The 18,261-nt window shown below is 38.4% G+C and overlaps 2 protein-coding genes across 3 annotated transcripts in view; one reads left to right on the forward strand and one right to left on the reverse strand.

Annotated features, from left to right (window-relative positions):
* The window catches only part of LOC124533569, a 61,619-nt gene extending 52,505 nt beyond the window's left edge, over positions 1–9,114 (forward strand). The window contains exons 8-11 of the mRNA XM_047108939.1: positions 4,362–4,496; positions 5,658–5,796; positions 6,470–6,631; positions 6,816–9,114. Of these exons, the coding sequence (XP_046964895.1) occupies positions 4,362–4,496; positions 5,658–5,796; positions 6,470–6,631; positions 6,816–8,063 (1,684 nt within the window). The 3' untranslated portion in view covers positions 8,064–9,114. The remainder of the gene's footprint in view (positions 1–4,361; positions 4,497–5,657; positions 5,797–6,469; positions 6,632–6,815) is intronic.
* On the reverse strand, positions 9,114–18,147 carry LOC124533570. 2 transcript variants are annotated; one of them, XM_047108940.1, is made up of 9 exons: positions 17,610–18,147; positions 16,868–17,100; positions 15,645–15,748; positions 14,044–14,197; positions 13,741–13,911; positions 13,063–13,643; positions 12,625–12,919; positions 11,411–11,564; positions 9,114–11,342 (listed from the first exon to the last, which is right to left on the reverse strand). In XM_047108940.1, the coding sequence occupies exons 1-9, from the start codon at positions 17,816–17,818 to the stop codon at positions 11,309–11,311; spliced, it is 1,935 nt and encodes a 644-aa protein (XP_046964896.1). In that variant the 5' UTR covers positions 17,819–18,147; the 3' UTR covers positions 9,114–11,308. The 2 variants fall into 2 exon arrangements, with proteins under 2 accessions (XP_046964896.1, XP_046964897.1); XM_047108941.1 differs by having other exon boundaries at positions 16,868–17,184; positions 17,610–17,795.
* Between the last annotated feature and the right edge of the window lie 114 nt (positions 18,148–18,261).

An 18,261-nucleotide genomic window follows, 5' to 3' on the forward strand; every position in this document is an offset into this window, starting at 1 on the left:
ATTCAGTAATCTTAAAAATCAAACATACCATTTAAAATGTATTACACTTGATAATGATTAAGGCAAGCGTAATGAGTTAAGCCCACGAGTAGGCCGCTCCTTGTTTAAAAGTTTGTTTCACAAATAACGTACATAAAAGATGGTGATATGACTTCAACTTTGACGTTTAAGTTTTACATTCTGATAAAGAAGATATCTCGGCTCTGGAACAAAACAAAATGAGCATAATTTTGCTGACAATCCTTGGTGTTTCAAGCTAAGAGGTTTTAATTTTAACAAACCATACAATATGTTCAATGATTAGGAGGGCTGGCTAGTAACAGCCACTCGTCAGCTAATCGACCGCTACATCTATAATCTTTATCAGAGCTTGTTGACATTTGAACGTTGAATATGCCAATGTAAACTCAAGCACAAGGACTATATCTGCCGTAGATCAGGTGGCTGGCAACGCATTAATGTTCGATATAATACGCTTACGAAGCCGGTGTCTATGTGCCAACAGATAGTCAATCAAATCTGCATGTCCAAAATTATATGTACTTAAATCATATGTGGCTTTTTGTATGTTTACGATATAACAAAAAAAATTGTACGATAAATAAAAACTATTTTATAAAAGTTATAGCGTTATTCCTAAAACGTATAAAAAATGTACTGGCAACATTAATTATTATCTTTTATCGGATGTAATGGGTTTCTACGGATGTTTTGTAAACATTTACGCTTTTAATCAAGACGGGTATCTTTTATTGATCGGGAACTGGTTTCGTTTGAATGACATTTTATCTTCTTACATAAGCATTTGCAAAATAAAAACGACAAGCGATGGCGCTTTGATCGTGTCGGTCCCATTAATTGTACAAAGAGTAAACTTTATGCGAAACATATCTTTAATTAAATTAAACTTGAGGAAAAATGTGTAAATGTTGAGACATGTTTTAAACGTGACTCTTAATCCACCGGAACAATTCTATTCTATACAACATATAACGGTTGATACGGTGTGATATGTTTTCGATTGAATTCCGATCGAACTTTGACTATCCCTCGCTAAAATAAAACTGAGCTTGACCGTAACTCAAATTCAGTATTACTTATGTATACCTGTTATAATACGATCGCAATTATGTTCCGATCCAACTTCAACCCAACCTCATCGTTTCGTTAATAGAAAAGCTAAATGGCAAAACGGCAGCGGTAAGGTTTTAATCCGATTACGAAGAACTGAATTTAAAAATAGTTTGAGATAAATAAATGTCAGTGTAAACAGAAAAGGAACCGCACCGTTTTGGTAATCAAAATCGTCAAACTTAATATGTTTTTTTATTAAAAAGTAGGTACTGATTTTAAAAAATCTTCACTTAATATAATTATTAAATGACGATTCAAAAGTGCTTCCAAAAACCTGCTTGAAATAACTATATTTTGATTTTATTTTTTAAATATTATGGTATTACTAGGGCTATGATAATTAGAAAAATTAGTAAAATTGTCTATGTCTAATATAATATTAGACTTGGTTGTACGCCAGAAGGCTATGAATACATGTCTATGCCGCAGGGTTCCATATTAAAATTTAGAATATAGTGTCATTAGTGATTTAATAAGACAAAAATAAATAGTGATAAGAATGATGATTATCATCTTAGGACTTTTTATCTGACAAATGTCATTTAAACATTATTATTCGTACTAATGAGAAATGTTCATTACCACTTTGAAAGTTTATTGGTGTTATTATTTAAGTTGATTTAATTATCGATAAATTATTCGATATGTTTTTCAATTTGTAAAACCTTTTCGAACCCGACTATAACGCTAGATAAATCTCATTATGTCGTTTCGAACAATATAATGATAGATAAGAAATCTTTCAAGAGTTGTGTAATCATAAATGTAACAAACGTCCGGTGCTGAACGAGAATCGCAGTTGCTCAATAAATATAGCTTACAGAGTAGAAATTGAGGACGGAATCCTTTTTCGTTTCTAATAAAAACCCATATCGAAATGCATTAATGCCATTTTTAGATACCTCATACCATAACACTTTCCTAAGTTTTTTCTTACATTAACACCAATAGGACGTACTTGTATATAATTGTTTAGGGATTTTAAACTCTAAAACAATAAGTAAAGGGTCTAATTCAGCTCGTGTAACTATTTAACGAGTGCGATGGCGCCGATTGTCAGTGCAATGCGCTTGCAGACCAGATAGCAAACCTTATTTGGCGCCGTCGTATCAATATCTTGCCACTGATACTTACGAGCTTTGATGCATTTACTTCACGTTTTTAATGAAAGTGATAAAATTGTTTTATTTTATCAATAACTCGGCACTTACCTGTTACATACAGCTTACTTCTTCAATTTGTCCTTAGTATTTCATGTTACAAGTAATCACTCAATCGACCCACTAAAATACACACAAGATATACTCTACATCAAAAATTGTCCAGGAAAGACTCCGCGAAGGACGACCTTTAGGAAGAGTTCGGGAATTATTAAAGCAAAAAATTATTTAATTCCATCTTAAATACTGACGATAGGGAACGAATAAAAGGAAATATATAATAGACAAGGACTGATTATAATTGATTCAATTAATCAACGAACTGCTGCTTATAGTTGAGGCCATTTTTTTAATAAACCTTAAAGGTTTCAAACATTTTTTTTTTTTTTGAGATTAAGGTTTTCTTTGTTTTTATACCCTATTTCAGAATTTTATTTTAATTTTACTTTCTAATTTGATATTGTAAAAATATGAAAAATAAATGAATTTATAAATTGAATTTGACGTAGAAAATATTTTCAATTTGAACTTCACACGAATCTTGTGTAATTTCCTCAGTTATCCCTCGCTTGGGCGCGTTCACGTTCTCTCATGAACATGGGTTCCGTACGCATGGCGAGCGTGGGAATAACTACTTCTGTACTTTTCTAAACACAACTTTTAACACCGTTTTACAAATAACCACGAAGATTATACTCGATAATGCGGTCGAACCTTATGATTGTAGTTTACATTCTTAGCTCTGGTACACAAATTCAAATTTACGAAAGTGTTTTCAATAAATAAACTTTAAACAACTATTATATATTTTTATTACTTATATTCTGTATAAGCATATTGTCACAGTGTATTAAATGTTATTTACTAAATCTAAAACTCCGTTTTAGACTTAAAAACGTTTAATTCTAAAATAATTTATGCTTTGCACGATCTTTATTCAAATGAACCAATCATTAAGTCTTAAAAAAAATGGATTAAAATTGAACAAACTGAGTTATCTCCAAGAGGTCGTAGGTGTCGGGCACGAGGCCTTAGCACCGATCGTAGGGTGAACATAGTTTTCGTAGGTAATGTGCACGTGAGTTCCGAAACATGCATCATTTATGCATAATAAGCCTGTGGGTGGAACTGATACAATGACTTGTATTTCAAAACGCTTGTGCGTTGCGATAAATCTAAGTAATAAGCAGTTGAATACAGAGCTTACGATAAACAGAGGTTTTAAGTATTCCTACTTAAGTAGGTATATTTCGAATTGTTGTTTTTATATTTACATACTCGTAATATTTTAAAGACTGAAATAATAAAACTGAAATAATTAGATCCTAAAATCTCAATTAAGAGTAGGTAAAAAACATATTACAACATAAATTCATTTTTCAATTTCTTGTCGAAACTCGGCAAAATCGCAATACCACGAAATTCTTTTACCCATTTAAAAGATAAGTATATAACTCTTTATAAATTGACCGGATATTTACCAAAAATCTAATTACTAAAGTATCCCTCATATTGCATAAAGCCTCGACACGCTGCGGTCACCGAACTTATCGCCCCAGGCATCCTCGCCCGTAACTCCATACTCGTACCTGCACATCTCAACTATCTCGCGCTAAAACACCTCTAACAAAGCCTGGAGCCCTACACACGGTCAGTGCACCAAAGCCGTGGGCCACGGATCACGACTACACAATAAATACCATACAATAACACGTCACTATTGGCTGGCTTGTAAATCGCATGGCGCGATAACTTAAAGCTTTGTACATGTTTTAACTCATTTGTAAGAAACCATTACGGGATTGAAAAATTATTAACATTTGAATTTATTTATTATATATTAAATATAATGTTTTCGTACAAAAATTCCTATTTCCATATATTATTGATCACAAATCCCTTTTAATTTAATTGCTTGATTAATGCATTCAAAAAATCAACACTTTTAAATAACTCGGTACTTACGGCAAAAGTAGGTTCGCACCTATGTACTGTGTGTACCGAGTTATCAAAGACGTTTTACACCCAAAGAAGTTTCAACAAACAAAGTATTTCCTATGTTTTCAGTACGATGCGTGAGTACGGCGGCTGCGCGACGCTGGTGTCGGCGGAGGTGCGCGAGGGCACCTGGAACGCCACGCCGCGGGGCGCGGGGCTCGTCGTCGAGTGGGCAGAGAACCCCGCCGTTAAGCCCGGAGACAGGTGGGTCTGCGTCCTACTGCTCGTATTACTAAATACATACGTCATGTGGACCGTGACTGGCTCACGCGGAGTTTGCACGTTAAATCATACGCAACTCGCCAATTAGCATACGTTAATTAAAAATGCATGTTAATTGATTAAGTGACAATCCCACTAATGGATTGTAATTAAAAGAATATGAAGAAGCTCATGCAGGCGGCCTTTAAATAAATATAATTACACCTACTAATTAAGTACTTACGGGATCGAGTTTCCTCTCTCATACAGTCACTATCGTAACTTCTCATTACCTTTCTTGAATATAGAAATATTTATATTATTTATCATAATATCTTACAGCAATTTTTAACGAATAACAACTATTAGGCTATTTAAAGCTAAAGATAGCCATTTATAACTATTTTAAAAATGGTAGCTATCGGCTAGATAACATCACACTTTATGCGGTTTAAAATCTGCTTAAATATTTTTAAATGATATCTCCGTTCTTATACAAATTCACGATCATATCTCATACTGACCCGGCCCTTGTTCTCCGATAGTAACGTACATGTATGTTGTATAGCAGACTAGCAGTTACACAGCCCTTCACGTGTAACAAATGTCCAACGACTGCAGCAAGCATATTATTATTCCATATTCGTTGCATCGAATTTATCGTCCAAGCAACATTCGATATCATTACCGTACCTGCTATATAAATTTATGAATTAATGACTCAACATCGAGCGATGCGAGTCGAGTTTTATTAATCGTTTTCTATAAATATTGATCGCTCCGATTTATATACGACGAAACACATTGTCGGGAGCGGATTCATGATTTGTTGTGAGATTGTAATGATAAGTCGATAATGACCGTTTGATGGTTGGACGTCGTTAATGTTAAGTTTCTGCGCTCGTAGCTTTTAAGTACTTTTAAAGTTGAAATTACAATGTATATTAATACGAAACCCTTTTTATTTGCTCTGTGTTTAGTGAAGTTTACCTTTGCGATATTGTTTTATTAACATGTATCACTTAATTATATTCACGGAAGAGTTTCACTTATTTATAGTAGGTATTCCAATTAATGACTTTATTAGCAGATAACTAGAAGCCTCGAGGCGGCTCATCGAGTAGTCTTATCTGTGGTTGTCTAAATGACTTCCTTTATGTGCAGAATTGTGGAAGTGAACGGCACTTCGATGTTGTGCTGTAGCCAGGAAGAGCTTCGCCGCACCTCGTCGCTGACGACAACTCGCCTCGTGTTGTTGCGCGCCCAGAACACGTCGGCACCGCCTACACATGCCTTTACACAGGTACTTTATAGTTGCTCTGTTTTAATTTATTGTAAACCTAAAGCTTAGCGTATATTAATTCATTGTAGAGATGGAAAAAATAAATCGTCTTTAGTAGTCAATTCCACGAGTACTGTTTGAAAACTCTATTCAAATAAGAAATACCGGGCTTACGATAACTTTCCTAAAAGGAAAAAAAATTTGACACGCGACTATTTTGATAAATCTTAACGTTGAACTTTAGTATTTTGTTGTAATTTAACTTGCAACATAAATAATACATATATTTAGTCTTTACGCCTTTTAACCCACAGTAAGAAATGATAAGTAGTTAGGTTCTAATTTCTATGCAACGAATGTTTTTTTACTTTACTTTTTTCTATGCAAGTACTTACCTACCTACTTAAAAAACTTACTTGCTGAGGAACACCTCACAACCTAAACTGATAACTTTAGAAGGATAGCAATGTGCAGTTTCTTTTGTAACGTCTTACCTACGTCTAACCTACATCGATATAATTATTGCAATTAAATAATTCTACTTGTTAACTCTCGACATAAAAACGCAGTAGACTATAATTTCATACACTATTTATTAACTTCACTCAATAATTCTTCTCGATATAAATTAGTAGTTTATATTGACGCACGTGTGCTATAAGTGTCTGTAACAATATCTCATGCGGTGCGGCAGAAAGAGGCGGCGTCGCTGCGGCTGGAGCTGGGAGCCCTGCGCACCGCCGCCGAGCTGGCGGAGCGCGCCAAGGAGGGCCTGCGCGCCGACAACACGCGCCTCACACATCGCATTTCCTATCTCGAGGACCAGGTGGCCGAGCTACTGGAAAGGCATCCGCAGGTAGATTATATATTACGTTAGCGTAATATTACCTATATAATTGTAATTTATATTTTTAACAACTTTAGCCATTATTAATAGCTATTCTAATAATATACTATTATACTTTCAAAATAATTGTTCAAGATATAACTTATCTGAATTATAATGGCAATTTATAAGATTAAGAATATCATTGTTACAGCTTCATACTGTGAGCAGCAACGACAGCTGTATAACAGTCAATAAAACAAAGAAGAACGTGACCAACATCAACATCACGACAGAACCGCAGGTCACGACCAAAACAAGTCCCAAGTCTGAGGTTCAAGTATTTCAAAAAGGACCAGATATTACAGCCATCGTGGCAAAGCTACCAGGGCTGGATGCCGGTGAAGTCAATCTGCCTGTGGTGCGACCCAGATCGAACGCCTCGGGCGCCTCATCGAGAGTGGCCACGTCTCCGAGAACATCACCAACACCGAATCGTAGATCACACAGTTCGCATAGTTTAGAACATAGAGCCGGCCGCATGCGCCACTCGCTCTCGCACCATTGCATCCACGACTACAGCACGGAAACCGATGCAGCTATTCGGATGATAGAGAGAAATCAAAGGCACATGGAGAAGCAACGCGTGAAAACCGAACGGTACAACAACAGTAGGTCGAGGGAAGAGAATTTTAGATCTGACAGCGATATGGACTTGAGAGATTCTCAATCGAGCGTATGTGACCAAAGACGGACTGACATAAAGAAAGTGGCAGAACGAATCGAGGAGAGCATTAAAAAGACAAACTGGGCCGAGAGGAAGACCTTGTCAATCATAGAACAATTGAAGCGCTCGCAGCGCCTTCGAAAAATGAAGAAAAACGAAAGCGTTGAAAACATCCAAGTCGAATCGGAAAGGAACTACGTCTACAACCGAATAGACGGCAAAGTACTAGAGAACGCGCACAAATCTAGCCGACGGTCGTCCAAACTACACTCGAGGAGCGCAAAATCGTCAGAATTCGAGTCCGAGTGCTCCGACTTCCCAAACGGCGACGCATACGGCAGCTCGCCGAGGCTGGACTACGGGTCGGAGAACCGGTCGAGGCTCGGCCACTACGTCCGGAACGACGAGGCTCGAGACGAAGCGAAGTCCAGGCCGACGCCGCCGCGGAAGCCGCTCCGGCTGTCGCTGCACAAGGCGCGAAGCGCGCACTCGCTGGCCAACGGCAGCGAGTCGGAGGCCACGAGTCGGCCGCCGTCGGAGGCGCAGTCCGCCTGCAAGCGGCCCGTCAAGCGCACGTACGCGGCGGAGCGCTGGGCGCGCGAGCGGCTGCGCGACGGCGGCCGCGCCACGCCGCGCCCCGCGCGCAAGCTGGGCGACGGGCTGCGGGCCTGCGACGCGCCCGCCGCCGACGACCTCTACCCCGACCGGATGCACTCCGCCGGCAAGTGGTGCTAGCCGAGCTCGGACTCCATTTTTAGCTGAATTATAAATTACGTTTGAACTGTAAGCCGAGAAAAAATGGATATACGTGGTCTTAAACTAAGCGGTACGTCAATGTGAATTGTCAGGGTAGATATAAATTGTAATAATTGTATAACAAAACTGTACGAACTTTTCAATTATGAAGTATAATTTGTAGTACACCCCGGGATTTGGGACAGATTTGTTGTCTTGGCCAAAGCATACACTACTCCATGTAAATAGCAGCAAATTAAATAAGACATATTTTTGTGATGTGCTTATAAAAGTGGACTACTTTATTGATTCACTGTTAAAGCAACTCTTAAATAGAAGCTTACCCACCAAGCTTCACCGGCCTATGTCGGGGCCACGAAATTAAAATATCCCTTATAGGCTTTTACAAGTACTTTTTAATCGTCATTTAACAAACTATACCAAATGTAGCTACCACATGATATGTAGATACTTCCGAAAAGAACTGGCTAGAAACTCGGTAGTTGATCTTATTCAACATTTAAAAATACAAAGACCACTCCAAGACACCATAAGCTCAGCCTATCGCCTATCGGCCTACCTATATCCATGCCCGGGATATAAAGGATTATTGCTCATTCTCCTTAACAGAAATCTTTACGCTTAGATATGACATATATTATTTTCCAAAATATAGAATGTAACTATATACCTCGTGATGTAAACATATATATTTTGACAATTTAAACATGTGACCAATAACATGAACCAGAGACAACGGTAGTTAATTGTGTAAATAATAAACAAAAGCCAATATTTTGTATTAAAATTCGTTCGAAACTGAATTTTTGCAACTAATAACTCTTGGCTACACTGAGAATGAGGATGAGGCGATGGACGCGATGATAACGAGAAGTGATGATGAACGAGGCTTTACAAACATATGAATACATACATATTTTTGGATGTTAAACTATACCAATGTTGAATTGTGTAAATATAAGTTAAAACTTGAGCACCCACCGTTAAATACTCACCTGTATTATGTATTTATGAAGGAAATAAACAAAATGATTCGACAACATCAGCATTTTATTAAACAATTCAAAATTCATAATTAAAATAATATCAGAAATATTCTCAAGCAGCCATGTAAAGCATTAACTTAATCTACGACAAATATAAACGAACTCTAGGATCTGAAATGGTGATGAGTTAATAAAAGTAGTCTTCAAAAATAGTTCCACCAATAAGCAAGTAAGTTCGATTCACATGTATCGCTTTATACATTTCTAATAATACCACATGGCTGTTAGAAATACCAGAGACAATGGTAACGTCTCTAAACAATCTACAGATAACCTTTCAAATTAACCATACAGTATAGATTATAGTGAATATTTCATTATATAGACAATAATCGATAACGAAAATTTTATAAATCATATATAATTGCAACAAAAACAAATGACATCACTACAAAATATATTTACATCAATCGTTATAAACAAATTTTAACTCTCCATATTCTAATTACTAAGATAAAAGTTTAAAATTATCCCTATTGCAATAATGTTACCAGATAGTTGCATGTCTATTTATTAACAGTATGGCAACACTTGAATTTTTTTTTCTTAATTTGGCTCAAGGCTCAACCCTCCATTTACTCATTCAAATGGGTTCGTAACCATTTCGAATTCAAAGATAACAACACACTTGTGTAGATAAATCTTAGATAATTTACGAGTAACAACCATGCAGCTAAGCGATAACAGTATGGCAGTAGAGTTCTGGTGACCTCAGTGTCAAAAGATCTAATGCGCAAAAGTTGCCATTCTGATATGAGATTTAAAGACATTTTATGTGTAAACAACTTTCATTCCAAATTCCATAACGATCGATGCGATTCAGTAGTCCAACTGTGATAAAGCAACAAACAGACATAAAAAGTTGCTTGCGCATTTACAATATTATCTATTAATTCGATATTGATTTATATTTCTTAACATTTTACTTTATGTACATTTTCTTTTGTACAAAGCGTTACAACGTACGTTGTAACGCTTTGTTCAACAACCATAGACAAAATTATAACTAGACGCATAATGAAGAAATAAACAAAATGTCTTTATAATACGTGTAGTAAAAATGCTATTTAATGACATGAATATTTAATAGTTAAACAAATGAAAAAATGGCAACTCTTTGGCACATTAAGTCGTTTGGCACATGACCAACGATAGTTAATTTATGAAATTAATAATGTAAGTATTTATCGTCCATGAATATAATTTGTTGGTCTGTTCATTAAAGTACAGGGTGAAGCGAAGGGGAAAGACACGGGAATCATTGTCGCGGATCATGTATACCTCTCCAATTTCGAATACTTAATATGATCAAAATCGAATTACCTGAGCCGATGATGCGATAAACGAACAATAAGTAACTGGCGCACAACTTGCTATTCTTTCTAACCTGTACATGAGAGAGAGATAGAAATATAAATAAGAATCCGCAAATATTTTAAACGCATGAGGATTCTGCAATAAAGTGTATTATCATAGTTTAGAACCCCCACTCCCTTCCCCTACGATGAATTAATCTCCAAGATAAATATTGTCACTACAAGCAATTTTATTACCCTTACGATATGATAAACATTGCACAGGATAGGTAGTTACACAATAGACTGTTAAAATCATTTCACACTACGTTCATCGACCTGTCTTCAACCTCTAACGTGGCGATTCTTTTGCGTAACCCTTACATCTGAACAGAAAATGTCATTAATTTATGTCATAAATTCACGTAAATATCTGTAACTGCGTGTGGTGTAGTGTGACAAGATCTAAACGCGCTCGAAATACAATTTATTATTATTTTATTTAAGTCTTTTTTAAAGATCTCTTTACAATTACCTCCACTACATATTCGCTTATTTTATAAATTCAAAGTTGACTTAATTCATGCAATATGAGGCATATATAGTACGTCCCATCAGCGATAGACTCGCGCCGCCACCGCGGCCCCTCCCCGCCGCGGAGACGCCGACAGCGGAGGAGGAGCCTCTCGTTCGGATCGAGTTTATCAATAGAGATACATTATTTTATAAATGACTAAGTATTAATCAGTCCTTTTCAATTTACTTCCCACTAGACTTCTATAACGAAAAGCCTCCATCCTCATCGACCATCCCGAGATACTTGAATAATTATATTATTATGACACTCATAATGTCGGTAAACGTCGAGGCTCCAGCGATGCACCTAAAACTCGAAGCAGCGGCCCAGATTGACGAACCTACAAATAAGAGCGTCATTAATGAGGGGGAAGAGCTCGGGCGGGGGGCGGGGGGGGCTCGTACGTACTTCTTGAGCGCGTGCGGCAGCGGCAGCTCGCGCACGGCCTGCTTCATGAGCAGCGACAGGCGCACGCGCCGCGCGTCGCCGCCGCGCGCGATGCGGCGCCGGCGCCGCGCCGCGTGCGCGCGCAGCTCCGCGCACTCGCCGTCCGAGCGCCCGCCTGCAAATCAAAGTATACTTTATTCAAGTGGGCTTTTTCAAGCACTTTTGAATCGTCATATAACAATTAAGTGAAGCTACCACCGATTCGGAAAGTAGATTCTACCGAGAAGAACCGGCAAGAAACTCAGTAGTTACTCTTTTTCAACATTTAAAAAAAAAGTACAGTCATGTTAGTTAATACAATTATTTAAATTAATATATCCTGCCTGGAAGTCACCAGGTTTAAATTCCACGCTTTTTTAACATCTACAAAATCTTGTATCGAATAATACGCCTTTTTTACCAATGTATTTTTTATAAACGATTTGAATTTACGAGACGGCAAAATTAAAAATATCTGCGGAATTTTATTATAAAAATGGATACCTTGCCCCAAGAAAGATTTATTGACTTTGCGGAGTCGGAAACTTGGCGTTATAAACTTATCCTTACTTCTAGTGCATATACAATGATTATCACTGACTCTATCAAAGTGATCAATGTTACTGTGAATATACATGATATTGTTGTAAATATATTGCGACGCAACAGTGAGTATTCCTACCCTGTTAAAAACATCTCGAAGAGAGTCTCTAGCTCCAAGATTATAAATAAACCGGATTGCTCTCTTTTGTAAAATAAAGACAGATTCAATATCTGCAGCGTTACCCCAGAGTAATATGCCATATGACATAATACTGTGAAAATAACCAAAATAAACTAAACGAGCGGTTTCAATATCAGTTAGTTGTCTAACTTTTCTAACCGCGTATGCTGCGGAGCTGAGTCTCGCTGTTAGGGATGACAAATGGGGACTCCACTGAAGTCTAAAATCCAATTCTATTCCCAAGAACACCGTAGTATCGGCTACATCAAGCGGGCCACCGCTTAAAGATATATTATAATTTTGCTTTCTAACATTGGGTAGGGTAAAAACTACACATTTTGTTTTTTGAGTATTCAAAACCAAATTATTTACTTTAAACCAATCTTGTATCTGTGATAATAAGGCACCGTTCACATCGTCATAGTCAGTTTTTTCCTGTCAATGGTTATACACACACGCGCGCGCTACTCACCGCGCGGGGAGCTGGCGTCGTCCGTGGGGCTGTGGTAGCTCTGCTCGCTCTCCGACTCGGTCTTCGACTTGTCCGGCGACGAGCCGCTCGGCGTGGTCTCGCCGATGCCGCTGTCCAGCTTCTGCCTCTTGGCCTTGCTCTTCGTGTCCTCGGGCTCGTCGTCGCTGATCTCTATGATCTCCGACTGCATGTCGTCCCAGTCCATTCGGGAGGTGCTCGCCTCCTGGGTCATCTTCGCGCCCAGATCGATCTCCACTTCGGAGGGTACGCCGGGAGGAGATGCGCGTTTTGATTCCTGTGAACATATTGAATTGGGGTGAGTATCTGATATCGAGCGACGAAAAACCTTCTCAACAGGTATTCAAATTTTTTATACATTTTTTCCTTAATTGATATGTTATGTATTTTTAGTTTTAGTATGTTTGTATAAACACTAACCTTGCTGCAGTGGGCGTCCTCGTCCGTGGACGTGAGAGACTTGCGCTCCGACGAATCTGTCAAGTCCTCACTCGTGCTCGTCTTGGCCTCCTTGCTCGACGTGGACGGCTCGTCGAACTCGTATCTGTACGACAGGAGCTCCCGGCAGGCGGGCGGGAACCGCGGGTCGTCCGGTCCCTCTCCGCGAGGTCTGCGCTGACGTCTGGTCTGGCGCTTGTTGCCGGCCTTGGGGTCCGTCCTGTCGACCCGAGGCCTGGTGTTCGGTTTATCGTCGTCGGAATCCGAGGTGGCACTCCTTTTTTTATCGGAACTATCATTCGATGCAGTGCGATTCCTGGGTTGCGGATTCTCAGGACCGGCTTGATCCCGCGAGCCCCCGACCGGCTCGTCCGGACCGGACCGCTCCGGACGCCCATCGCCGTCGTTCGAGGAGTCCGAGTCCGTCGACGTGTCGTCGACGCGGTCGAAGCGCAGCGCGCCGGCCACGCGGTTGTGGCCCATGCTGATGACGAGGCTCAGCAGCGCGTTCATCTCGTTCGCCCCGTTCTCGCCGTCGAGGTCGTGAAGGACGTTCAAGCCCTCTGCGGAGAGAAAGCGCGAACGTGAGAGGCGAGCGAGGCGCGAGGCGCGAGGCGCGAGGCGAGAGGCGCGAGGCGCGAGGCGAGGGGCGGCACTGACCCACGGCGCCGCCGGGCTCGATGGGGATGCAGATGCGGCGCGGGCAGGCGGCGGGCGGCGGCGCGCGCGGCGCCTCGCGCAGCTCGGGGTGGCGCCGCAGCACGCCGCGCCGCATGGCGCCGCGCACGGCCGCGCGCGACAGCAGCTGCAGCCGCACCGGCGACTGCTTGTCTGCAACACGACCACCTCTGGTACGGACGCGGACGCGACGGGACCCGCCGACTCCTCGGGGGTTTTACTTTTGAACGTAGGATAATCCCAGGCGGTATTTTTGTAATATCCGGGTGCGTCGCGTGGCCTCACCGAGCTTGACGTGCTGGGCGGCCTCCTCCCTGCTGGGCGTGCGCAGCGTGGCGAAGGACACGTTGAGCAGGCTGCGCGTCACCCACTTGTTGTCGCCGACGCGCCGCACTTGCTGCAGTGTGTCGTTGAGCGGCATCACCAGAATCCCGCCCACCTGGTCGATTCATAGGAATGCATGTATATATCACTTTTCTTTAAGTTGGATTATTACTGATAACCGTAATTTAACTTCACGACCCTCGTCATGCGTCATTCATTATAATAAGAAGTGGATGAAATATTTTGAGACTATCGAGACAAAGGGAATTATGAATCCCACAAAATCACAATCATTCTTCAATAGAAAATAGGGGCATAAAAAGATTTCTTAGTAATAAGAATATAATTAAATAAACATATAATATCATAACATAGTCTTTAATGAGATAGCTCGAACTTAACATTTATTATAATTATGGTGCAACTTCTTACTCATCCGTGGTTAAATTGAAACAAATATGTTACTAAAATATTTAAAAATAAAGCATAGTTGAATATACAGACTATTCCATTTAAAAAAAACAGTAAAGATAAACAAAACACAGATTTACATATTCCATGTGTGCTAATAGCTCTGCTATAGTGTGCACTAAAAAGAATTCTTAATTAATGTTTCTTTATATTAACATTTTTTTTAATCAAATTCACCCCAACTACTCATATCTCAACCAACTTAACTTTAGTGTTACTTCTGAAATTGAAAACTTCTCCGACATTAATAATGTAGTAACTTGAAAACAACAACAGCCTGTAAATTCCCACTCCTGGGCTAAAGGCCTCCTCTCCCTTAGAGGAGAAGGTTTGGAACATATTCCACCACGCTGTTCCAATGCGGGTTGGTGGAATATACCTGTGGCAGAATTTCTATGAAATTTGTCACATTCAGCTTTCCTCACGATGTTTTCCTTCACCGCCGAATACGAGATGAATTATAAAGACAAATTAAGCACATGAATCAGCGGTGCTTGCCTGGGTTTGAACCCGCAATCATCGGTGCACGCGTTCTAACCACTGGGCCATCTCGACTCACTGGGCCATCTCGACTCGACGTAACTTGAAAATCCACAATGAATATCATAAGAATACTACGACACAAATTAGATGTAGCATCGGCGAATTCAATAAACCCGATTGATGCCGATTTATACAACCAATAGAAATAGCTCCCTATCGCACCATTCGACGCTATTTGTCGCTATAGATCGTCGCGTCAGTTCAAACCGTGAAAGCGAGTGCGTGTAAATTGACGGATATATTAGATCATATGATATTACAAGTTATTAAGTTTGTGTAAAAATCATTTTCACATAAGAAATAAATATTTATAATTTGAAATAGCGTACTTAAATCGGATGTGATCGGTTTTACGATTTTTGCCGATGCTACATCTGAGTTGTGTCGTACTATAATTCAATATCTCGACAAATGAAATAGCTTCAATGATGCCTATTTATCGACTTAATCTTAACGAAACAGATATAAACTACATTTACTTGTGTGGTTGAAATAGACAATAGGTTCAACTATGCAGATATCAATAACACATATATCTAGAAACATACCTTAATGAGTCTCTTGAAATAATTTTCGTACTCCTCTGGACAGCCGGCACCACAGTAAACACGATCGTAACAAGATAACAGTGGAGTCAGGCAGAGTCCATTACCTGAGGACAATTTTAGATTGTTACAAAAATATGTATAGGAAAGATGCGATATTTTTATTTTTTTGTTTATTTTAAAGAACTCCATATAGAATAGAACACAAGTATATTAAAAATCTAAAACACTTTTATTGACTGCAAAAAATTCGGTTTCAAAATGTCAATTTAAATTTTCGCGCGAAAACGGACCTATATGTCGTATGACGTCACTGCTGTCTATCACTGACTGGAACGTACTTGTCTTCGCTGGCTTTCATACTTATGTACTTTTCCTCGAACTTTGAGAGAATTTTTTGTAAAAATTTAAGACGGACTATCGCTACTCCGAAAAAAAAACTTTGTTGACGTGTGTTTTAAGCCAAATTGTTCATCTACTTCAATAAAGTTTTCAAATAAATGGTGTTTGACTGGATCTTCTGACACAAAATTGAGATAAAAGTGGTTTCAAGCTGAAAAGAGAATCTGGAGTCTGCTTTGTCAAACCCAACTTCTATTTTAATTCGGAAACTGCAATAAATTTTCGTTTAATTTTTCAATTTTTACAACAACAACCTCAAATAAGTAGTCATAACAAGAGTGACGTCACTGAACGCTATATTAGTGTTTTGAAATAAGTTCCATTTCACAATACTTTAATTGTAATAATTGTTAAAAAACAATATCAAATACAAACCTTGCAGTGGCCTTTCTTTTATATTTTTTTATTATTTTAATAGCAAAATTGTCATATTATATTTGCATGTTCCCTATTTTATTGATATAACTTATTCTTGTGGTATTCATCTTTGTTTACACTTAAAAGCATTTTCTGAGGCAATACATCTCCCTCTGATTACAAATAGAACATAAAAATGTGAACTTGAGATAAATCTAATCTATTTGATGTGGGCTAATGGTTTTTATGCATCACTAATCTGCAAATTCCCTGACTTAAAAGAAGCCCAGGGAGATTAGGGTGAATTTGATTACTCTATGTTTTTAAATTTAAAGAATATGCAACATACCATGAAGTAAAAAACAAAAAAAAAACATTTTTGACACTTCCCTTACTATTAATATTATAAATAATTAAAGTAATTGTAAATAAAATAATTATAAGTCATTATAAATAAAATTACTCACCGTGATAAAACTTTGGTTCACAGAAGTCAAAATCATCCAGTATAGGAGAGTTTTCAATAAACTGGCCAATTTTTTTCACAGCGTACTCCACAACCGTTGGATGCACCTCCACACCGTGGCTAATGCCTGAAGTCCCAAGTATCAGGCCAGCCAGGGTACTGAGGTATCCGGTCCCAGAGCCAATGTTCAGGAAGGATAGCCCCGGTTTCAGCTCTAACCCCTCCATCACCTCACTATTGGGTAATGGAATTCACTTAGAAATAGAATTGAAAACATTCCAAGTCTAAGTGGGGTCAGTCCCCGAGTGTGATATTTTCCTGGTTCCGAAAAAATTCAACATGGTGATAATTGATGGTTGGGCTTGCTTAATATAAAGACAAAACTTAAAAAGTATCTAAGATATTACCTTGCAGGTCTTACAAATTTCATTAATTTGTCATAACAATATTTAATATAGCAACATTTAAACTGTTTCCTTCAGTTCAATGTGTGATAACTATTTGGATATCTTTAGCAATCACATACTAAATAGCACACAGTAATGGTCTCTTATCTGTGTTATTAAAAATAACAGATAACATTAAAACATCACAACAACAATGTTTTTTCCAATATAACATAAAAAGTATTTTAAGAAATAAACGTTAAGCTATACTATATATCGTCATATTGAATGCTAACACTAATACAGGTAACATATTGCACACTAAATAAAATTGATAGTATTGATTTCGTATCTTACCTATAGATACATGGAGAAGACAAATGAAGAGGTCCATTACGCCAGGCAAGGTCCTTGTAGGCTTGGTCCCGGGCCTCCGGTGTCATATAATCAGCTCGATCTAGTGCACGAAAAACCTTTTCGACACGTTTTGTACGGATATAATTTCCACTCATTAAATTGTCTATCAACTCATTGTTATCACGCCCGGAACTTACGGCACCACCCATTTTATTTGTATTTTTAATGCAATCACCGCTAAAAAATTAAACAGCACAGCTGATGGGATTTGTGACGTTAATTTTGTTTTTCAACATGTCTTTTGCAAAATACGAACAACCATTACTATTGTAGTATTGGTAATTTAAACAAATACTATATATCTGCTCACGAATCACTTTACATCACTTCTTATTCACAAAGAATAAAATTGTAATACATGTAATTATAACGCGATATGATTTACAATTTCAATGTACAGAAATACAAAGAAGAAATCAAAATCAATTGCACTCGTAAAATAAAGGCAGAATTAGAAGACCATAGATTATTAACTGAAATTTGTAAGTTTTAATAACAACAGATAATTTTATTTATGTAAATATCATCTGCGGTTTTTACTTTGAAATTTAATATATTATTTATTTAGCCTCGAAATAGCATCAGCTGACGA

This window comes from Vanessa cardui, chromosome 11 (assembly GCF_905220365.1).
Source record: "Vanessa cardui chromosome 11, ilVanCard2.1, whole genome shotgun sequence".
Classification (NCBI taxonomy): Eukaryota; Metazoa; Arthropoda; class Insecta; order Lepidoptera; family Nymphalidae; genus Vanessa; species Vanessa cardui.